This window comes from Amblyomma mixtum, chromosome 2 (genome assembly GCF_055824585.1).
Source record: "Amblyomma mixtum isolate Tamu chromosome 2, ASM5582458v1, whole genome shotgun sequence".
NCBI classification, from domain to species: Eukaryota; Metazoa; Arthropoda; class Arachnida; order Ixodida; family Ixodidae; genus Amblyomma; species Amblyomma mixtum.
In genome coordinates, this window is record NC_143013.1 from 93,565,684 (window position 1) to 93,590,495 (window position 24,812).

A 24,812-nucleotide genomic window follows, 5' to 3' on the forward strand; every position below is an offset into this window, starting at 1 on the left:
ATCTAATGATCATCTTTCTATGGTTAGTAAATTCCGGTTAATTTAATTCGTAATTATCACTACTACTTCCAATAATTTCATCTCTCTAACGCAGGGGCGGCAGTTACTTTCCTGAGATGATCTGAATATATATGTCATTATTGAAAGAGAGAAAAAAAAACACATAGTGCGTATGTTACTGTCGTGCAACGAACCATGTATATTTAAAAATGCCTGTGCGCTTCGCAAAGCTCAACGGCAGACGAAGTTTAACGCCCATGAATAGCAAGTAATGCCGATACATGCAGGTCGTGTATGCACAAACCAAAGCGAATTTTGTTACGCAAAACGTCAGCATGGCGCTGCATCCTTACGTTTCTCTCGTTCCCGCTCCTGTACTCCGTTATAGAGATTATCTTACTCTGTGCACCTGTGTCAGCGCACCTCTGCTACAGCGAATCGAATGCTCAATATTATCACGTATCTGAGTACACTTTCCGATTTTTCTCCTACTTCACAGGCAGTAATGCTTATCGTAACACGCCATGAGCTGTTTCCAATCACTGACTTCTTTTTGTTTATTTGTTTGCATGCTTTGTTTATTTGTTTCCATTCACTCTCGTAGCCGAACTAAAAGGACTGCAATGAAGATTACTTGTTTCTGGAAAACGCCAGGTGAAAAGAGAAGGCGCGCTAGCAAGAGCGTACGCGTAGCGGGCATACTTTCTAAGCGGACTAAATGTTAAATGTATGGAATGCATTTTCACCACAAGGAGCATATCTTTTTATGGGCAATGTATCTAGGCGTGTATTTTTACAAAAGGCAAAATGCCAACCAAGTTTCTGCAGAAGCATTTCATGAAAGGCGAATTTTCTCCTTTTTCCTGCATGTGATCAGCAATTTGCTAAAATTACCTTTCTATTGCGGTGATACAGCTGTTGAAAATTAGCTTTTGAAATAACAGACGCCAAGTATGCTTCATTTAATTATAAATTATGCACACAGACACATCTCCACTTATTCTTACCTGAGAGGGTGGAATATCGCGAGCACAAGGAACAGTAGTAAGAGGTGATGGGAGTACCAGAAGAGATCGTAGCAAGACCTCCTGCAGAAAATAAATAAATAAACTTCTAAACCAACATCCCAGATCTCGGTAACTATGAGCATCGACGCTTTATGTTCTCGACACCCTTCAGCTTAATTGAATTAATACAATTTGGTTTTAAATGCAGGAAGCGTAACGTGCCACTAAAGAACTCAAGTGGCTGTTAGGGCTTGTTGGTCAGTGATCATGGTTAAAGAATGCAGAGCGAAAAGACAAGGACCAACGAAGAAGTAGACAGGACTGGCGCCAGTCCTGTCCACTTCTTCGTGTGTCCTTGTCTGGTCGGGCTGCATTCTTTAACCGTGCCACTAAAGCCTGGTTAACTAAATGCAATGGCAAAAATAGGTGCGAGCACTGTGTGCCATGAACTGTTCTCAAGAGATTTCACTTCGCTTGCGAACATCGTGAGAGACATTATGCCCCGTGGCGACGATTGTTCCATTGAAAACAGGAAAACGAAACAGGATTACCAAGATACGGAGAAGTAACGAAAGGTAAAGCGCTAGTAAACATAGATTCGTTCCCACGGGTAACTTGTACTTCTATACATAGGTCGATTTTGTTTGAGCGCTTACAGATTTTTATTTTAAAACCTGCCAGAGATGCGTCAGTGCGGCCTGTGCAGGCGGATTGTACACCGAGGCTGTACGAGAAAGAGTTCAATAATTCGGTAAATAATTAATTCAAGTTGAGAAACAAACTTTTCATTTCTGATTTTAACGGGCCAGGTTAGACTGCGAAATCGATGGCCGCCAACATGGGAGGTGGACCCACTTTATAAATTTTCCTAATCGGCCACGTGGTTCGAAATATCGAACTTCAGAAATACGCATTCGAAAGCTCGCTGAGTAGGCTTTACCGCATTGCATATTCATAAAATCGCGTCGCTGCGAGTGGTAGCATCGCCCAAACCAAGTCAACTTCTTCGACATCATAAAATAAAAAACGGTATCTGCGTTTGATATATAAGAAATACTTGCAACATCAATTTATTCTTAAGGAATGTGGGGAAGCCAGCTCAACGGATCTGAAAAGCGTATTTTTGGCGTTTGATATTTCGGACCACATCTTCCACTCAGTGAATTAAAAAGTGGGCACACCTTCGAAGACCTTCAATTTCGCAAAACCATCCTGCCCCTAAAATCTGAAGTAAAAAAGTTTATTACTCAATTTTATTAATTAATCATATAATTATAGGGCTCTCTCACGTACTAATGTTCGCATCGCTGTAATCCACCTGCGCAGATCATACCAGCGTATTTGTAACTGCATTTAAAATAAAAACTGTAACCGTTAAAAAATATCACCCTCTGTTTAACACAGACAACTACCTGTATTATTCTTCAAAGCATCCCTAAAAACAGAACTTCCGCCTATACAAGCGCTTTCTGACAACTGGGTATATATTTTCAAAAGTCCGTAAAGCACGCTTGGATCAGAATCAAAACAGTTCCACAGAAGAAATCATTATTAATGCATACAACTGAGCATATCAATCGGATGAAAATATGCCTGGCGAGGCGAATTGCGCGCCGATAAACATTACACTTCTTTCATGGCCGCGAAAAAACGAATAAATCAAAAATGCAGGAAACCAGTAAAAGTAACAAGTGGTGTACAAAAACTCGAAAATAAGAATAAAGGCTTTATGGGGCTATTACGTTCCAAAGCGACTCTGGCTTTGAGGGACGCCGCAATGGAGGGCTCGGGATAATTCCGACCACACGGCGTTCTTTAACGTGCAATGGCATCGCACAGTACATGAGCCTTTAGAATTTCGTCTCAAGAATAAAGGCAAAAACAAGAGTTGAAAACATGACAAATATCGCCGCGCACTTGTGCCAGAAACTATTGGCCAACATGTCCTGGAAGGTTGTTCATAATGTTTCGTAACGTTTTTGTTTCATTTTTCGTAACATTATTCGTTAGAAAAGCAACACCAGGTGGGGCAGCAAGTGACCAATCACCGACCTGGCTGGTCTGGACACAGCTACACAGCCATCCTGCCAGCGCTATATCTACTTCTGCCGTGTCACAGCGATCATGTTCCGCCATTTCCTCACACAACCATCGCAGAGTTCATTTCGCGAGTCACAAATACCCCTAATAATACTCGTAAACGTAAACAATGCACGACATAATCGCAAGGAGCGTTTACGCTATTTTTGTCGACGGCCAGCGTTACGCCATTCCACGCGGCCTCTGTCATCGGAATCAGCAGCCAATCACCGCGGAGCAAACAAACAGGGCTGGACTTACGGGTAACTTTTTACACTGGGGCAACAGTGGGAAGCGGTTTTATTCCCAAAATGCATGTCCAGAAGATCCTTCGAAAAATGGGGCTTCCCTGTGCATTTGGACCCCTATCAACGTAAATTCGTTCCTGTAAAAGACAGCATTCACATGCTGGCTGTTTCTTTTGTATAATCGAGACCTTCCACGTCCCACACACGTGCTGAACGTGCTGTTCCTCCAAAATGCGCGTTCAATAGAATATTGTAAAGCAGTCGCATGCACCGCAAGAAAAAAAAATTGAGAGAGAGTTTAGCGCACGTTGCTTTTTTTTAACAAACTGGCAACTAGCTTGTTTACAAAGCCGCTACGGTGGATCTTTGGTTATGGCGCTCAGCTGCTGACCCCAAGACGCGGGTTCGATCCCGGCTGCGGCGGTTGAATTTCAATGGAGACAAAATTCTAGAGGCCCGTGTACTGTGCGACGTCAGTGCTATTTAAAGAACCCCAGGTGGTCGAAATTATCTGGAGGCCTTCACTACTGCGTCCTTCATAGCCTGAGTCGCTTTGGGACGTTAAACCCCAATAAACCAACCAACTTGTTCACAATGCTAGATATACGCACGCTGAAGAAATAGCTGCCGTTGAAAGAGAAGCATATATAGTATAACATGGTAGCCACCTCTCACCTGACGCACTTGAGCGACGCTACGGAGAGAAAAAGTAGGAGGCAGACCATGGCAAGACCCGTCCAGCCTGGAACTGAAATATGGCCCGCATACATTGAACTCCATGTGGACGATTAGTCTTGTGACTTTAATGAAATCATACTTCGCATGCGTTTTCTCATTCCATACCTTTCTGCGAACAGTGCAACGAGCTATGTAGAGAAAATCGATAACGCTAACGTGTTGGGAAAGAAAGGGACAATGTTTTTACACTATTTAATGACATCACAGCTAAAATTAGGATCAGGAAATGGATATTCGACATGGTAGCTTCGGTTAAATGGGTCGATTTTAAGAGGTTTAAGCGAAGCCGAACGATGCAAGTGGTGGGGAAAATTCATGTGCGTGGATGAGACGTAGTTGCGCTAGTGATGCTGATGATGATGAAAATTCACTAAATCAACTAGAAAGTCTCTCACTCAACTTTTTAGATTGTCCAATATTCTTCTCAACACTTGATCAACCATCGCGCGTTAAGTTTACTTTGGAACCCAATGCTCTTCACAAAACAGAAAATTGTCGACCAGGTTTCCCGTTTCCCCACAATACTTTTTCGCACAAGAGTTCAGCACAGACAAATGAATGTGTTTGCCCACATAACTAAGCTGCCACACATCTCCGAACTGACGACACGCACAGTGCTGCATGTTTTTATTACATGGTTGGTAAAAACAATAGCACTGCACTTTTATTGCAAACGTAGTGAATTCTTCTGCACTGCAACCGACACAGATCAAACATGTGAACTGCCCACTAGATTTATGTTACGGGAAGTTGCACAGAAAATTCGTACACAGGATTCTACAGAGGGTTAGCGACTTCTTGCATGCGTTATTTTTATCTAAAAGCACTGTTTTAAATTTACCTTTGAAAGAGTTACCATCAATTCTTTCTTTATTAAAGGTTTGATGCGTTTAACGTTCGCAATGCTACCCTGACACCGCCCGGCTAAAAACACCGTTAAATCTCCTGCGACATTTTATACTAAAGCTGTTCTGAAAGATCATCACTGCAAATACCATGAATTCTCGCCGTTCTTATTCTGCAAGCAGTACACCTCACCACTGCCACCAACACTATCGCTACAACTTTCCTTATCGTTTAGTTATTGTGCTGAGGAACAGACAAGCAGTGTCTTTAACCGTGCCTGCCTGACTGTTGAGTGTATACTGATATGGGAAGGCATTCATGCAAAACTATTAGCTTCGTTCCGTTACTTCAGTTGCTGACAATTTTTCAGCAACCGATAACTTGTGGCGCCCTGCGTGCACTTGCGAGTCGTTATTTTAAAAAGCCTCCACACTGAATGCATTAAATTTCCTCTTAAGGTGATAACGACAGACGACAACAGAAACATCAAAACCGCATGCAAGTAAGTTTGTTCAGCCGTGAAAGGTTCAAGGCTGACAGAAAAACGACAAAACGACAAACGATAGAAGGAATGTTACTGTCATTTCCTTTTTTTTTCTGTGTGGTAGTTTTAGTTTTCTTTGAGTCATATCCCTTTACTGCTTATCGCCATTCTGAGGACAGACGGTCGATAATCCGCAGTAAAGCGCACATTTTTTTAGCCTTGTCCGGCATAGTTTCTGCGTAGTCGTGGCAGTAAATCGCTGGCGAGCGTGAAAATGGAAATGAAAGCAAACTAAATCCACATCATTAACTCCTATGCTGAAAGCATGCCTCGTTGGGACGGCGTTTAGGCGAAAGCATACAATCGTGTGAAATAAGCGCCTGACAAATAAAAATAAATACGGAATCAAACCTGCACCATGCAAAAATCCCAAAAGAGCTCGTTGTGCAGGCAGCCCGAACTTCCGTACGCGGTGAAGTAAAAAACTCCGATGCAATTCACTCCTGCTAAGTGAGATCTGCATTGTGAAATCACCCTCAACTATCTGAAAACGATTGCTAACAGGCGTGATTGTCGTATCTCAGTTACCGCTTTCCAAAAATTCTTACATTAGTATTTCGTTTAGAGACAATGGATTTATTTCTTATACTGACAAGAAGAAAATTCAAAAACCAGGAACCTTACCTGTCCTGAGTATCATTAGAAGTGGATCCTGAAGGCAGCAAGAAGGCAAAAAAAAACAAAGAAAAAGAACAACAAGAAAAGGCACGTTCACATGAGGGCACGCGATTTTCATGCCATTAACATTTCATACACACCTGGGTGAAATTGTGGACATAATTCCATCACATACACATACAAAATTCTCATATAAAAAGAAATCCATTTTTTATTTGTCATTTCCAAATTTTTTGTCAACCTGTGTTCAATGCCAATGTGCTTTCGCAGCATAAAACATTCCTTCTGGAATATTATAATTCTCTAAAAACGCGTTAAAAATTTCACTCTGTTAATCGCGTACGTTCAGCCCACTAAACATGAATCACGCGTCTCAGAATTCCTCGCTTGACATTACTGAAGATAATTAGTATCAAAAGTTGTCATCCACTTTGTCGCTTGTTATGGAAAGTTTTCAATGCTACCACTTTAACCTCAACTTCGAATTTAGAAAATTTAAAGGCGAAGAGAGAAATTTGTTTGAATCCACTACAATCTGTGCTGTGTTCATTCAAGTCCAAGTATTTTCCTCTTTCCTACTTAACCGAAGAAAGCTACAATTCCAGTAACAGCTCGGAGACCAAAATTTCATGGCAAAAAGAGGCACCTCCGATGTGCTATCATATTCTGCTAATTAGTTCACAGTTTTAAATCGATTGCTTCGCAAAGGTAGCTGGAGTAGAGGATATCAAGTTACCTTTTCCCTAAGCCAAATTAGTTTTCCTAGAGAAAAACTAAGCACAGTTTTCTCCTTTTCACGGACTAGTCCTTCGGACTAGTCCTTCTTTTCGTTAATAAGTTCGACGGGGAGTTCCGTATGCTGTTCCGAATTCGGCATGTGCCTAGTTTTTCCCGCGACCATAATAATATGCTTATTTTAAAATCACAAAGTACAAAGGTAATCTACTTTATTTAGGACTGCATCAATACAAAACTAGCATTTTAAGTGAGCTGATCTATGCACGAAAATTCGCGGTTAACTTGCAGCTGATACGTACGTGCAGACTAAAAAATAGCCAGATAACTTTTTTTTAATACTGTCGCTAAACTGGAACCTGCACTGACATGTCACAACACGCTGCGAACTCGCCGCCAAGTCCCAGTGGCTTCAGCGTTCGGCTGTTGATCCCAAGGATGCGGGTTCGATCTCGGCCGCGGTGGCCGTATTTCAATGCAAGCGGAATTGAAAAACGCCAGTGTGCTCTGGGATATCAGCGCATGCAAAAGAACCCCAGGAGGTTTAAATTATTCCGGAACTCTCCAATACGGGCGCGTCTTAAAGCCCATGTTTGGATTTGCGACGTTAAACCCCCTAGTTCACAATCTTTTTACAGCGCTCTGCACGAGCTCGATGTGCTGTCTGCTTACCTCTCCAGGATACCTGGCCATGTTGATGTCCACATAGTCGTGCGAGTAGTTGGAAGAAAAGTTGCACGCATTAACAAGGTGCGCTAAAGAATGGACAACTGCAATCGCAAGAAGCATAACAAAAATAATCAGGACAGGTTCATCAAACGAAGCTGTGAGGCTAATTAGCAGCCTTGAAATCACTGCACAAGATCACAGCACCACACAATGTATTCTGCGAAAGCATGTGTACGAAATCGTGCACGAAGAAAAAAACGTGGAACAATACACTTATATCTAAGAGGCGGATAGGTACACTGAAGTATATTCTGAATTGTGCTCCAGAAGTTCTGTTTCCCATTTGCATGCAGCTCACGCCTTAAAGGACAACTGCAGCGCTTTTTTGAGAATTTCGTGATATTCAAGGATTCAAATCTATATAGGCTGTAGGTAAAGCATGCCGAGTGTTTTCGAACTAGCATTTAAAATAGTGCCGTAATCAACGATTGAATTTTGCGCTTATCCTCAATGCTCCGGAGGAGTGCAGAAAAACTCAGATTGACGTCACGGAAGGTATGATTTAAAATTACCGCTGTCGTCAGCCACACCCTGAACCGACTCGTTAGACGCTGCCAAACAACTGTCGGCAAGGTTCGCCTTCGGTGGCGTTGATTTTTTTCCTTCAAAGCAGGCGTTTGTGGGTAGAAATGTACCAATACCTTCCATGACGTCATCATGCGCGCCCACTTGGCGTAGTGCGCTGCGGATAAGCTTGAAGGGAGTCGGCATTTTAATCGGTGATTACTTCACTATTTCGAGCGCTAGCGCAGTAAGACTTCGCATGCTTTACCTGCAAGTTTCACATGTCCGACTCACTTAAGCTCGTTGATTTCTAAAACCTATGCAGTTTAACTTTAAATCTTAAAGCACAAAACTTATAGTCATCGAAATGGGAGACCGCTATGACACCCAGAACTAATACAGGGAGATTTTTTTTAACTTTGAATATTTTTTGTTTCAAGAACTCTGAGAGATGCTTAGGTGTGGTCTGTTCAACTGGATCCTAAAGCAAGGCAGACCATATGCACCTCGTAGATCAATAATTACACGATTTATTAACTTAAATTAAATAATAATCTTTTTATTTTTGATTTTAGGGGCGAAGTTACATTACTCAACTGATGGCGATCAATACCGAAGTCGAGCCCTGCTTTTGAATTTGCTTAATCGGAAATGTGATTCGAAATATCAAAAACCCCAGAATACAGATTTGCAAGCAATTGCTCAGTTGGCTTTCCCGCAACACCTCTTTACAAAGCGACGTCACTGAGCGTGGTACCGCCGCCAAAATCATGTTAACCTGATATATATTATCAAATACACCAACTGCGCGTGTATTTAATGCATATAAGTGCGACAGAAGCCATTTTGTAAGTGTGCAATGCGGGAAAGCGAACTCAACAAACTTTCAAATGCGTATTTTTGACATTCAGTATTTCGAAACACATTGTCGATTAAAGAAATTTAAAAACATAGCCATCTTCAAAATTGACAGCCATCGATTCCGCATACAGCTTTGCTCTCTAAAATCAAAAATAAAAAGTTCATTTCTTGATTGTAGTTAAATAATCATTTAATTATTGATCCATATGAAGAACATAACGTCTGCCATACTGTACGATGCAGCTCAACAGACCTTGCCATCGTATCTTTCATAGTTTATAAAATGAAATCGGTAACGGTAAAAAAACTCTCTGCATATCACTGATAATGGGACCAGAAACCCAAAAGTGATGTCACGCTTAAAATTTCAATCTTAGGTTCATTTAAGCAACATTAATTCTTTAAAACTGCAAAAAGGCTCACTGTGTATGTTTGTTTTCTTTTTCATTTTTTTTCACACTAAAATCAGCCGTGCAGCTTTCAGAACTTCTGGTCACAAATCGCTTCTGCAGAAGCCCTTTACTTTTATCTTTTTTCAAATTCGACTCAGTTATTCTGAGTCCATCTTTTCGAGATCCACGGTGGCTTTAAGCTGACATCGAATCAAGTAATTTTTTCGTAGTAAACATTCAAGTGCACTTCGCAACTAGCTTTATTCTGGCATTTGAGGAATAATAAGCAACGATGGTGTGGACAAATTAGATTCGTGCTGTATGTGATTAGCCCAAACAAGAAAAACGAAGTAAGCACACAAACGAGCCTGAGCAGTAGCATCTAATAGCCTCACCATTTTTTTCATTTAACCCACACCTTCAGGTGCTTGCTGGGATGACGCTGACAACCTGCTGATAACTCGAGCACAATTTTTTTTATTATTATCGTTACAGTCCAGCGTGCAGATTGAATATTCTGGACCCATAGTATATGATAAATAAAAGCTTATTCGCTTGTTGCTGCAACTGAAACACAATGCAGTACTTGTAGACTAATTGACGGATAATTATATAATTACGGCTGCAAGAATCACCTTCCTAGAGAAATGTCAGAACACTCGTGAAATTGGCACAAACGCCCAAGCAGCCTCATCGCGGAAACCGACTTCAAATCCAACAGCCATTGTAAACATAAACTGGTAAGACCTGGTCTGGGAACATGTTTCGAGTGTATAAGTTAAGCTAGCATGTAGTGCGGCAAGAGAGAGAGAGGGGGCGTGAGAGCGAAGTTAACGCAGGGCGGTTAACAAAAGGAAGTTTTCAGAGCAACCAACACGAACCAGAGCGGAAGCGCTGCTACGAATTTAAACACAGCACAAGTACGTGCTCCAGGAAAAGACAAAAGGTAATCTGTCTTTGCCTGTCCTAGTGCCTTAACCAGGAAAACTTTCGTGCCGTTAGCGGACTAGTGCTGTTGTTCAAAGCAAGTACCTCCGTGTCGCATCAAATTGCTTCGTCCTTAAAGCAGAGCTCTCCCTAGAGTCGGTTTTATATCATGAAAGGAGCTCAGCCAAGTATGATCACGCGAAATTTTGCGTCTTCAGCGACACCAAAAGCAGCAAGTACTCAGCGCACTCAACCTTCGCCGTGAAAACAGCGCGACGACCCCATATAACATTTGAAAGATAAAGTACTTTGTATGTGTATTCTCCTCAAAGAGAACTTGTTTTTAGCATCAGTGATCGCCATACAGACGGCAGTCGAGCTTACTTGATGTGATGATGATGGTTGCAGCAAACATGACGTGGAGCTTAACGCCTTGGTCGACGCATATCCGCACAAAGCCGTGGAATTTCTGAAAGAGTTGCAGGCTATATTTTCCACTTGTTTTCTTTACTGATTACATAATTTCAGCAGAAAGCAACAATGGTCACATATTAACAGTGAGTGAGCTTCCAAAACTGTTCCGTAATGTTTCATAATTATCTGCAGCACACACAGCTATTTATTCGACACTGACAGACCCGACGGCCGTCATCACAAAACAGCCGACGAGGTAAAGAAATGCCGCGAGTGAACGCGATGTCTTAGTGAAAAGAATTGCACTTACCGACGGCAACCTAGAACTGAGAATCTGAAGCAGTGTTCTGCACATTGGAATGAGCACCATGAAGCAGCTGAAGTTAATCACGGCCGCTGTTGCTCGGGACAAGCAGAGTCCAACCTGCGCCAAACAGGACACAGTCAACAACTTGCTCCGCATATTACTTGATCGTTGTTCTGCCCTTTAATTCCCAATTTCCACACACGTGGCAGACAGGCTTCAACAGCGCAGAACCAGATTTGCTTTTATATCACTTACTTGCAAACCAGTATGTTCTCTTTCTTTGTTATTTGTGCATTTTTGTAACAGTTTTTACGTTGGTATGGTCTTTCTCAACCTGACGTATTAGCCACCTAAAGTGCTTTTTCCCTTTGAAAAATGTGCTTTGATTTGACCCCCCCCCCCCCCCCCCCCCATTGTAATGCCCCCAGTGGGCCCTTAGGGTATTTGAATAAATAAAGAAAAATCATGTAGCTCGCTGGGCCCTATAGACTTGTATGCAACTGGTGGCAAGTTCAGAAAACTGCCGAGCCTGTTACATTCAGCGCATGTCAAACATTTCGAAAGGATATGTTCTGCTGTGAATAGATCTCTGAAACGACATTCAAAAGTTCGCGCCCATTACTGCTTCTAAAAAATCCTACTATGTGGCAGCAGGCCGCATGTGGAACGCCGTAGTAGCATTGCCAACTAAGAAATTCTAGTACCGTTTTGCATATCATGCGCCATCCTCAGGCGTTTTCTTTTTTTTTCATTAAGAAATATGTCAGCAAATCTTGACCTTCAAATATATGACAGCATGACAGCTAACAAGATTGGTGATTCTCTCTTACGCCAGAACTCCAAGACAGTTACGTGTCTTTGGCAGACTTCCGGAAAGCCTATTTATTAAACGAAATCTCCGTTACAACAAATATATACACATTCAGATGCTGCGAACTTACCCCGAGTATTTGGCGTAGGTAGTAGTGCTTCTCCTCGTATTTATACGTGCAGTAAGTTGCAAAAAATATGGCCGTGACGGCCCCTGTCCAGATGACCTGAAAAGATCAAAAATGTCTGCGTCAAAAGATGTTTTTTATTTATTTATTTATTTATTTATTTATTTATTTATTTATTTATTCATTTATTTACAACTGCTATCTCTAGACTGGGGGCCATGGCAGGGTGGGAAATACATCAATAAACATCGAGATAGTACGGTTAACGAATAAAAAACGTTTCTAAAGGATACTACACACGGAATATATAAGCACGTGAATGGAAGTACAATACACCGAAAAACATTAAGTGATAAGGAACAGACTTCAAATACTAAGTTCACCCAACGTCTGAAATTTATCCACTCCAACCCAGGTACCGTCAAAGCCGTTCCACTCAACTACCAAGAGTAGAAAGATTGAATATATAAAACCATGCAGCAAAGTAAAAGTATTTCTGCGCCTCGTCAAATAACCAGAACAAAGCGTGACATATTCATGATTTTTGCCTTTTAATTTGCCTCTGAAAATTTAAAGGAGAAACTTGAGAGCGCAATATTTCTTGAAAGCACAAGCACAATATTTCTTGTCTGATAATGGCCTGAAACCGGCTGCATTCCTCAGTGCAATAAAGGATGTATAATGCCATACCGAATAAAGATAAACCTGACAGCTTTTTTTTCCACTCTTTCCACTTTACTTATATTTACAGGAATACATATATCTCATATTATATTATCATATTCCACAAGAGGTAAACGAAAGATTTGCATGCTATAAGCTTAACATCCTTTGATGAGATGCGAAGACACCGCTTCAAGTAATCTAATTTTGTTCCGGCGTTATTAGCAGCGTGGGTAATATGACAGTCCCAACGCAGATCATGAACTTCATTAAGATCTAGCCTTCTGAAACTCGAAGAAGTTGATTTTAATCTTCTGAATAATCAATCAATGTACGCTTATTATTTGCAACGGTCACACGACACAGAATAATTCCCACACATCTGCCAAGCACCACACTAATTCCATTGTGAATTTATAACACAATACAGAGCGCAGCTGTCACAATTTCACCGCAGTTCTGATCTACAACCACCAATAATGTCATTTAAATAAAATCAAAAAAAGTATGGGCCCCAGTATCGAACCCTGGAATACCCCTCGTACAACCGGCAAGAATTTAGAATGAAAACAACCTACTGATGCCGAGGCGTAAGGTTTGTTTGAAGCCAGTAACAAAGCAAATTATTTTTTTAGTTATCTACGCAGTTAATGACGAGTTTCAAGTGGAAAATTGTGCCAAATGACTTGACTAAGTCCAAGAACAGTGTGTCTGTTTAACTTCAACCATTTAAAGCACAAGCCGAATCTTGAACTGCTTCAACGTGTTGGGTCGCGCTGCGACGTGCTGAGCTTATTTAAGAATAGAATGAGTGCCAAAATAAGGTAATGTGCTCATAGATGAAGTGCTTCAGTAACTGGCAGCAAGTAGAGGTTAGGGCTAGTGGCCGGTAATTTGAAATAAGTTTTAGTGTCACTTTTAACCAAGGGCTTTATTTTGGACAATGTCGAATCGCCCGGTAATGTGCCGCCGGACGACAGTGATGCATTGAAAATGAGCGTCAGAAATTTAGACGACCATTCTGGACACCTTTTTTAAAAGGCACATGGCATTTCATGCAATCCAGGGTTTTTTTTATCGTTTCTGCCATTCAATAAAAATTAAATACACCCGGTTCAGTTATTTTCGAGCTATCGATAGCAGGGCGGCTTTCAAATTTAGCAAAATCAGGTCTGCATAAGTTATCGCATGCGAAGACCGATTTGAAAGGTGCGTTGAATATATCTGAGTTTTCTATTCCCTCAGACGTTAAGTGAATGTTCGTCATCAAATTACTGACACGGCATGTTTTGGGGGATATTAATCTCCAGAACTGAGCAGGTGATATGTTTATCATCCTACTTAAGTGAATACTGTAAAAATCATTCCGTTCACGGCGAATTTTGTTCCTTAGCTTTAGACTGATTTCATCGCGTCCGTTGTGAGTGTTGCGCTTCTTGTTTTGTTTTTAAGACAATTACCTCCTCTTTTGCAATGAATAACATCTTTAGTGACCGATTGATTAAACATTAGTTTTCCTAAGTTTAAGGTTGCGAAGAGATGAAGGCAAGCATGCATAGTGTTCCTGAACTTCAACCACATCTAATTTCCATAATAAGAATCGTTACTAGCGCTATTTCGAATTGCACCAAATGATAGTTCAAATCTATTTATAACGCTACCGTATAGGCAGAAAAAAAACTGGAACGCGAGCTGAAGGTAAGCAACAAGCTATCAACGTAGCATCCACCAGTGAATTTCCTAACTGCTTCCATTTCTGGCGTTGAAAGGCGAAAAACGTAGTGCAACATAGCTTCTTTAAGGTATGGTACAGATTCTTCTGAAGAAGGCTTTCAATGCCCAGGGAAGACATCCGAACCCATTAACATCACGGCAGTGTAGGTACATAGTGGACGCCATTGCAAGTCGCTGCCATAAGGAATGGTATCCACAGCTCTGCAGTGATGTTGAATGAGTGTACTATGGTTGCATCAAGGACCGAAGAAGAAGTCATTTCTTTAGCTGAACCCGACAAGTTTCTTGGCTCCTAAAAGGGTGCACATTTGAACAAAGTAAAAACGTTTCATCGCTCGAACAGCCGCCATGTTAACTCTTTGAAGGAACACTCTCTCAAATACTTTCATAGCACAGGCCTCACTTCATAGCGTGTCCAATGCGAAAACGGGAAAAGGGAGGGATCATGGTGCGATGCAAAAATTCCCTGACGAGCAGTACTTGTCATTGCATGACCAGACCACACTACGGGCAATGGATCATCGCGTTACCACCATGCCACCTGCAACACGGACAGATGCGGATAAAAGTGGAGCATGACAACTGTGGCCATTCAAATGCCTTGCTTTCGGCCAATTTGCATATCACGTGTGCCCATCCGGGCCGGGAAGAACCGTGAAGGAGTGGAGCGCTGCTAGCGTCTTCGCGCACCATGGTAAGATCATCATCATCAACGCTTATACTAAATACACAGTAACGGCCAAACCCTTTACGCTAGCGCCCATTACAAAGAATAATAAAAACGAATGAATAAGCTAACACTATTCAAATGGCAGAACATGTAGATACAACAGAATATGCAAAAAAAGATATGAGAAATATGAGAGAGACACACAAGAAAAGTAGGGCCAAAGTCGCCGGTCACAATATTAAGGAAAAAAATTAAAGCATAGTCACACAGCTACATTGAGGGAACACTGAAGCTCCGCCTTAAGAGTATAACGTGACAACGTTAACGGGTCCCTGAAGCGGCCGGGTGTCCCGTTCGAATATCACTTCACAGACACGAACACTGTTCTTGTTTTCACCAACGCATAAAGGTTAACCTACCCGGAATTGGTCGTTCCCTACTTTACACTCATAGATCGCGGGAAGCCTTCATACCCCTTCTGGCGCAATGCTGCAGCGGTTAAGCGATGCGCCATTGACCCGACAGGCGACCTCTTGAGAAAAAACAGCGCTTGCAGACAAAGGACCAGAACAAGAAGGACACACAACTGCGCTGACTAACAACTTTTATTTCGGAAGGGGGCCGATCCGCGCCTTTTATACAAACTAGAGGGAATGATGCGCACGCGCACAGATCAGCAAAGTGGGAGCATGGAAAGAGCCAATACGTAGACCAACTATTCTTATCGTCACTGATAACCAACAACGCAGCCAAAACAAGCGAGAAAAGAAAAAAGAAAAAAGAGATAGAAACAACGGGGGAAACAAAGGCAGGGAGCGTAAAGAAACAATTCCAAAAAGTTCTAAAAAGATCCCGAAGAAACCAACAACCAACACGGCTAAACGAATGACGATGAAAGGTGACAAAGATGAACAGACAAGCATAAAAAGTGCAGGAAAAGCCTGCGGAAGATGTAAAAAAGCGGCACAGCTAAAAGATGACCTCTTCAAACACAGCCACCGGTGTGGCTTGTGAGACTCAAGTTGCTATCCCCGAGCAACCTTTCGCGCCCAGATATTAATTTAACTGCCACAGTGAGCAGGCTGTGATGACATCACAGTGTGACGTAACATAGGTGGCAGGCGGATCACCTGCAATTTCACTCACAACGCGGACGACGGCGACACCGACGACGCCGATATTTCTGCACAACGGGAGCCCTAACGCTATCGCGTTCAAATACAGTCAGAACTATACGTAATGGGCAACTAACAACGTACGCAATCAGAGTCATACCGCCGGATGACTACTAAAATATGTTGACCTTAGGCGCCTTTTCCTTCCTGTCACAGCTTTAGAATGCACTCAAGAAGTTAACGCATCCGTGAGCAAACTAATTTTCTCGACCTCATACTTAGCTGCGCTTTCATTTTTACGATTTGACCGCCGGTCTTTCGACCTTATTACTAACAGGGCACTTCCTGGGCCTTACACCGCAGTGGGAATCAGGCGTGAGAATCTGGACCGCCTTCGTCTTACAAACAGAACAAATTTCTCCTGTGCTAATACTGATTGGCTTCCGCCTTGTTTTCTTCTTCGCTAAGCGCTGAACACACCAGCACAAAGCACGCGATAACCACGGAGTCTCTTGGGCTTACAGCGGCAAGCCACAGCGTTTAAGGCTTAGTTCTCAGGAAGTAAATTCTCAAGCCAGCAAAGGATGTATATCTGCTCGTCTCCATAAGCGGAACTCCGCAGTTAGCTGAATCTTTGCAACCAGTTTTACGCAGAGAGCATATGTGCGTTTTAATTACTTAGGCTATTTTAAGCAGGTAGCCGGAACTATGGTGATCGCTAGGAGCGTAACTATGGCGGTCGTGGAGGCCTCTGTATTAATTTCAAACACATGTGATTCTTCAATGTGCACCTGTATTAGCCTCGGAGTTTATCAGTAACGTCTTCGAGTACCGTAGGATCGCATGCATGTAATGAATTGCAGCTTGGAGAGACGATCACAGCTCCAATTGACGATTCGCCCCTCGTGACTGATGTGGATGATCTCAGAGAACATGTTTGTACTAGATGCAGATTCAAGAACCTGCCTTTCGGATGCGCCGGAAAGCGATGAAGTACCACAATTATGTATCCAAACGATATTTAAAGGGCAGAGACTAGAATGATAAAAGGCGACGTAACTTTCGCACAACTTTAGCTGTCGTGTAAATGTACAGGTATTGATTAAAGTACATCGCTTTCCGTACTTTCGGTTCCTTTTTTCAGCACGCATTCTTCAGAAAGGTGCCTCATGAGCCTTCCTTTCCGCATCAAAGGAACCGGAGTAGCCATAACGCGTGTTATTTTTTCTCTTATTACAGCCTAGTGTAGTAGACATGGAAATTAGAAGTGAATTCATACATGTTTAAAGAACGCTTAAGGTCAGTGAAAAACTCAGTTCGGTCTTAACGCAGCAACTCAACCAAAATGTAACAAGGACCACCGGAGATCACCACACCACGCAGAAGAACCAACAGCTACACGCCTGACCTTCTCTCTGGCATAGTTATCAAAACACCACACCAAACTAAAGAACGAATAGCTGTACACTTGATCTCAAAGAACGAATAGCTGTACACTTGATCTCATCTCTCGCATAGTTATCAGAAACAACATAGGAAGGTCTCTAAATCCGACTTCGTTGCGCCTACGCACAGTTTAGATAAACCTAATCTTCCTTTTAGGTCTACTACGTTTATTCGTACCGCCATAAGCGGCCTTCAGGAGACAGTGGGCGTACGGTGGACAAAATTTCAGCGCAAATCCTTACCAGACACGGATTGATCTGGTGCACGAAAAGATTAGTGGCTTGATCTTTAGCAGGGCACGAACCAAACACCAACGATGAATATATCTAAATTTGAGTAAACCCGCAGGCTTTCAACCTCATGAAGGCCATCTCAGCAGCAACAAATGCGGCGCTAAGCTTGTAACGCAATAGTCAAGATCCAACTGTCTATTTCTCTCAGCGCACTTATATTGCCGGCACAAAACGTCTCTCGATGCAGTTTGTGGGTCAGATCAGATCGATGCTCACGACGGGCATGGCTTTCTTGGTTTTTGTCCTATCGTGGAACAGCACCAGGAAAAGTCCGCGTTCGTTTGCCATCGCTGTCTTCTACACCGCTTATCAGTGCGTTTTTTTTTATATACATTAATTTTCTTGTTCTTGCAGTCTCCCTGCTGCTGAGGCAGAGATTTTCTGCGCCGAGAGCCGCTTGCACTGTAGCCGCGTGCTGTTCCTCGAGGCTGGCTTCTGGGCTGGAGTGGCGATTCAGCCCTATAGATAACGGTAGCAGCGATAACATCAGCAGTGGCTAAGAAGGGTAGCGTGCGCCAGCCAAAGGAGGAAACTGATAGCCTGCTTCAGATGGCCGGCAGCCGAGCGCATGCGAGGCACATTCAGCGTAGTCGATTACGCCGCGCGGATTACGTAAGAAAGCCGGCGTGGGAGCCAGTTTTAGCTCATGGTTTCCGCGCGCCCAAGTCTATCCCCATTGGCGATATGACTGTTCGAGCTTGTTGCGGACCGGGCCTTGCGCGCGAAGGATCGGAGCTTCCGCGAAAACACCGAAATATAAACGCTATACTGCACGCAGTGCGGATTAGCAGCGGTGGCGCCCGGACAGCGGGCAAGACTCGACGGCGTGATTCTGTCGGTGCCTTTGCAAGTGCAAAAATGGTGTGTGTATGTGGGTATGCGTGTGTGCGTATGCGTGTGTGTTTGTGTGTCCGAGTGTGTGTAAGGAATGTCAGTGACCTGCTTCATTTTAATTTCTCACTTTGCAAAGATAAATAACACGCGACTTCCCCATTTGAACGTAGACAAACGGTGCCACAGCACGCGTTACCAATAGCTCGAACCCTTTCTTGCCTAATATCTAACAATTGCATTCGCAAAAAAGAACGTAATACCTGTTGGCGAGATAGAAATATAATCTGTCAGGAAATTGTGGTTGGTCCACTAGTAGAAATGTGTTGGCCCAGTGTTTGGAAGTGCCAGGAAATCGGGCAAAAACCAACCGCTACCGACCACACCCTAAACAGGAATACGCCTATATAGGAGTGAAAAGGTAGCATGCTGTTCTCTAACGCAGTCTCTTTTATAGAAGAGAGAGCGCTAGGGGACAGTTTACTCTCTTTCTATTCCTTTCAGTTTAAAGTGCTGCAGGCTTAACATTAAGTGCACGCGCATGCAGCTATTGTTTTCCACGAACAACCCGGCTGCTAATTTTGTGCTTTTCGTGCAATACTTAACTTGCACGAGAATTTAAGCCTTGCTTGCATAGCGGCACTGATTCCAACTCGCCGCAACGCGCAACTGGGCCGTAACGCAAGTTGAAACCATTTTGCCTGCGAATTAATGACGATAATGGTGTAACGCATTAACACTCTGCATTACACGAGTAGCTCTAAATCAAGTGGTCAAGAGTGGTTCGCAGTGACGTTTTCGTGCATCTGAGGTAGGAATAGAGTTGTCGGGTAACATCCGTTGGGACAAGCTAGGAAACAGATTAATGTGGACATCTCTGATAAGCAACGCGGTCTGATGAAATATTTCTTCGTTCTCGCACGCAGCTATGGAGTGACGGGGCGAACATCGTCATTCTTAGCTATAACAAATGACTCTAAAATTTCGCGTGATAGCTTGTGTCTGTTTCTTTCTATGGTGCTGACGTCTTCGAACGAGGCGCTGCACGAGCACTGGCGACAGTCTGAGGGAAGATGGCCAGATCGGGTGATTTTCATCGAAGTTGCCCATTGTCTCATCCTTTCCCATATGTATCTACCGTTACACCAACGTACGATTTCCTGCAGGTGAAAGAAATCTGATGACGTCCGATTCGAAATATGCATACAACGTTTTGCGTATATTGCATAGATCCTTTTCGGTCGATACGTTCACTTGACGCCAAGAGAATAAAATATATAAGTGAAACGATAAGTGATTACGTGGCTTCGGTAAACACCCCCTACTCCTGGCCGTCCTCCATTTCTCTGCAACAGTTCCCGTGCAATTCGCCTAAGTCGGCACAGTAGGAATAGACAAGCTGTCGTCCCACTGCTGAGGAGAACTTGCTGCTGATGCCCAGGGCAAAGCTTTCTTGGGCACTTCTCCAGATCCCGTATAAAGCAAGAAAAAAAATGTTTCTGAAAGGTTTCTCACGTATCTAATGAAAAAAATTTTCCGCTCTCTTTCCTCCGCTCCTTTTCTTCCTTCGCTCGTTTGATGTATCTCTTACAAAAATGGATACTCAATTTCTGATACCATTATGACGTGATTATGACGTGATTAAGGCACTCACAGCGAAGGACTTCACGTAGGGAATGGTTTTTTTACAAATGAAACCAATGGCAGCCTTCGGGCCCAGTGCTTTGGCCCCCCTGCTAGAGGTTGAACTGTTCGGTTCTTATTATTTAAAGATATTGATGAATGTTTAGGGTTCGTTTTGAGAACGCAACTTTCGGTAGCGTTTTCTCGGCGAATCATATTACCCGAGAAGAATTACACGCTGCAGGTTCCTTTAGGGGATAAATATAGCACCCTGGGCATTAAAAAGCCTCATATAATTCATTTGGGCTTGTTAATTAGAAAGAGCAGTTTATGTACACATGTTTGTGCACAAATTATTGTGTTTTCAGAAGAGGTCCAATATGGAATATTATCCCGGTCAAAAAAAAAGAAACTAACGGCTCATAATTTAAATGATCAGAGTGTCAGAAAACATGTAAATAGGAGTTGCGCGAAAACCAAAATAATGGAGAAGAAAACAATAAACCCAAACAGGAGAGCAATACACATGCACTTGCATCGGTCAAGAAAGTGGGAAAAGACTTTTCCCTCTGCGCCATCATGTAGGAATATCTTTATATGCATGTGATAAATTCACGGGTACGTGTCGCTTGCGACACACTGCTCATTCATTCAGTCATGAAATCAACTGTGTTAGCAGAAAACACTCCACAAGACTGACTTGTCGAATTGGAAGGAAAGAAGTAGTAAAAGAAAGAAAGAAATAAAGAAGGAAAGAAGGAAACAAACGAAGAAAGAAAGAAAGAAAGTAAGAAAGAAAGAAAGAAAGAAAGAAAGAAAGAAAGAAAGAAAGAAAGAAAGAAAGAAAGAAAGAAAGAAAGAAAGAAAGAAAGAAAGAAAGAAAGAAAGAAAGAAAGAAAGAAAGAAAGAAAGAAAGAAAGAAAGAAAGAAAGAAAGAAAGAAAGAAAGAAAGAAAGAAAGAAAGAAAGAAAGAAAGAAAGAAAGAAAGAAAGAAAGAAAGAAAGAAAGAAAGAAAGAAAGAAAGAAAGAAAGAAAGAAAGAAAGAAAGAAATAGGGACTCCGTTCACGTTGGCGGCAACGATGAAAGTGCGGCTGAACCACTGCGGAAGTCAGAACATGCTGATTTATCCTCACGTTTTGCACAGCTACAAGTATAACTAACTTGTTACTTTAACAAACCTTGCCACTGTCCTCCTTTATTAACCGTGTAACATCTCAGATACGGTGAAGGTACTCTGTTAGCAGAAAGCGCTACCCAAGAATACGGAACCAGATGCGGTAGTCAAGCCTTTCGCTCTACATCTGGCGTATAAAGTGGTGGAGAAATGCATCGAAACGCACCACTGCACAACTTAATCGAAAGATGCCGAACAATTTCCCAACTCACAACGATCCTAACTTTCGCTCTTTGTTAGTTATTCTTTGAGCTATTGCAAAGCGTACTCACTAGCCATGAAAGCATGGCTTACACCTGAAAAATACTTATCTTTTTCAGCTGAAAGCAAATTTCAAAGAATAAGTTCAGCTTAGTTTATCGTTTTTTTCCGCTTAAACCAAAAACTTCAACCTCTAGTTACTACCTTACCTGACCTCAGGGCCGAAGTTTTCGGCCATCTGAGTAGGTAAGTGGATAATAGAAAACGGGCCACCCCAATAACCTTATTGTCAGCATGTTTTAGAGCCGAAAAATACTACTCTCGTGGTTCATCTTAAAATTAAGACCTTTGGTGGTCCGGATTCAGCCCTAAGTATAAACCTCGAGCCTGAGATGCTCGAGACGGCACCTCGTGTTGCGCGCAGAGTTATCAAATTCGGACAACTGAAGAGAGGAGCTTCTTAGAGAGGCGCAGCAAGGTGTAACGAAGGACGCAGGACTTTTACGTTTGCTCTAATATGTCGTATAAATATCCTATAGCAACCTATAGCGCATATGATTAACTTAATCTGAAGTTCGTACCACACAACACTGTTCTTTATTGTCGTTCGAGGAAGATTGTCTTGAAACAACGCGGCACAGTGGCACAAAGCAATGCAATGGAAAATGTTTCCCGACCTCGAAGGCTATGGTCTGAACATCTTTTTGGGACACAGTGTGGTTTTATGCCGCAAATACTATGTAAATCAAGAGAAACCACCTCTACTTCATAACGGCGGATTGAATGCACATCCGTTGGGAACCTTTAGGGCTAAATAAAGCTGCCCCTTCAATATACAAGAAATGCGCTCTCTTCGAAGACCCGTCTCATTGCAATCTGGAGACACCGCACAGGGAATACAATTAAAAGTACATGAGTGAAAGCAAACGTTACAAATGGTGTGCGCTTAGACAACATGCATTTCTTCTTGTGCTTGAATTGGTTACATAGGACATGGCTGAGTGCAATACATAGTGCCACGTAGTGCCACATATTCGACAAGTGCCACATATTCGGATGTTTTACATAGTGTTCCGTGTTCGCATTCGATCTTTAGTCAGGTATTCTTCCGCAGAATTAATAGTTAAACTAAGTATTCCCTCGAATAGTCCGAGATATATTGGCCCTAAATCCACAATATCCCTTTCCTTCCTCCTTGTTCTCATGGTTTCCCATCTTTCAATTTCGTACTTATTGCCAGCATTGGTCGAAGGAGAAGCTGTGGACAACATAAAGCCGGTATATTTCTGACACTTAACGATGCTGCCATGTGGGTACACAAGTGCCATGAAATTAATGCTTCCGGATTTAACCTTGATGCATTGCTTTCGAAAGAAAGCTCCAAAACTTCCCGCGGCCATCTGCAGCAATAAATTAAGAGAGAGAGCTTTATCATAAACGAGCGTGACTGCGCACTTCCAAATCTACTTGAATAACGGTCATAATTACCAATGGCTGAATGCAATTGTTTCTTGCGACATACCATCATTATAAGCCGCCTCCCTCAGGCAAAGCGCCCGACTAAGATTTCTGTGGAAAATAAAATGTGAAATTCCCAAATAAATGGTCCTGCTACTCTGTATCCTGCGGAGTCTGGCTAAACCTCTCACTTTTACCATTCCATTATCTTGCTCCCCTTTCATCCTTACATAACAGGAGGACCCTTCTACGCACGACCTATTCAAAGGTATGCCGTAAGCGCTTGCACCTTGACTGCCGGAAGGCGGTCGACGGTGCGGAACAGGCAAGAAAGGGTGCCAGAGTAACAAAACTTCGGGCCTTCGCGGGACGTCAGGCGAAACGGGGCGGGCAACAGCAAAAGCGCCGGAGTCGCCCCCTGTGCACAAACACTCGCACTTTCTCCAGCGAGTACAGTTCCATGCAGCGGTGCCTGCACTTGTTGGGCTCTGCGGGAGGCGCTAAGAGAAGAAGCACGACTGTACAGTATATGTATACACCTCCCTGCGGCTTCCTGCGGTGGTGCGTCCGCGGTCGAATGCTCCGCAATACTCCTACGAGAAACGCTGCTTTGCCGAGGTTTTTTTACGGATTAAGCCTGTCTTCTTCGGTGATACGCATCGAAGCAACGTCCGTTATTAGGGCTGTACTTGAGGCGGCGCTGAAGTATAACGCCGCCAGTGCAACGTAGGATCGGGCACGCGCCCTTCTATGAGATTACTTTTTTTCCAGCGTAGAAGGAAAATGGACGGCAAGGGAGGGGGCAAGCAGCGGTGGACAGCCGCGTTTTCCGGGGTCGTGCCTTCGGTTCACGTAACACATTTCGCTCTCGTCAACTTTTTTTTTCTCCTTCCCTCCGTTAACGGTGACGCCATCGCTTTCACATGACCGCCCTGCCCGTCACTCTTCACCGGCGCCTGCAAATGCTCGCGCCAGGTTTGTTTGACCTGCGTCTGCAGGTGCGAGTGATGACGAGAAAAAAGTGAAGGAAGGGGGATGGTTGCAGAGAGGTGGCTTCAGACCTTTCACTCATTTCCCACCTCCGGTCTGCTAGCGAGATGGCTGTGCGCCGCAGTTTTCTGTGTACATACCTGTCACGACGGTGAAGCCGAGAGATGGCCGCCGACGGGCGTTGAATGTACGCAAGGTGCTTAACAGGCAAAGAAAAGTAGAACGAAGAGCTCGCAGTAGGTGCGCCGTTACTGAGGATTAGTCCGGTCCTTGCATGCAGCCAACGAACGAAATTTTAAATGATCACGTCATCAGTGATATACACGAACAACTCGCCTTTTTCAGTTTTCGTGAAGGGATATAAGGGATATAATAGCTACAGATATAAGAGATGCCGTTCACGATTCGTTTCGATAAGCATGCCGAAAGTAACTGGCCTTCACTTTTCATCAATAATAGCCTATATTTCGCTCTTGTTTTCCCTCTCTTCTAATAAGAGCACTGCTGTATTATCGTTGATGTTGTTGTTGGTGCCAAGGTTGCGTCGTCGCTGTCGATGCTGTGACTGCTGAAGTTGCCGGCGTCCACTAGTCACATGTGTGACATGTGTATCACATGAAAGATCAAGCCCATTGTACACTGCGCGCAGTGTTCTAAACTAAACTCTGTCACCTGAGATGTGTCACCTGAGATGTGTTCCGGGGACGAAGGAATAATGTCTGGACA

At 43.0% G+C, this 24,812-nt stretch overlaps 1 protein-coding gene across 1 annotated transcript in view; it reads right to left on the reverse strand.

Moving 5' to 3' along the window:
- LOC149360198 (NADPH oxidase 4-like) overlaps positions 1-24,812 on the reverse strand; it is a 158,384-nt gene that overhangs the window by 34,670 nt on the left and 98,902 nt on the right. The window contains exons 2-8 of the mRNA XM_089569210.1: positions 11,891-11,986; positions 10,953-11,066; positions 10,613-10,697; positions 7,488-7,585; positions 6,087-6,114; positions 4,010-4,082; positions 1,008-1,088 (exon numbers count right to left, since the gene is read on the reverse strand). Coding sequence (XP_089425336.1) covers positions 1,008-1,088; positions 4,010-4,082; positions 6,087-6,114; positions 7,488-7,585; positions 10,613-10,697; positions 10,953-11,066; positions 11,891-11,986 — 575 coding nt within the window. The remainder of the gene's footprint in view (positions 1-1,007; positions 1,089-4,009; positions 4,083-6,086; positions 6,115-7,487; positions 7,586-10,612; positions 10,698-10,952; positions 11,067-11,890; positions 11,987-24,812) is intronic.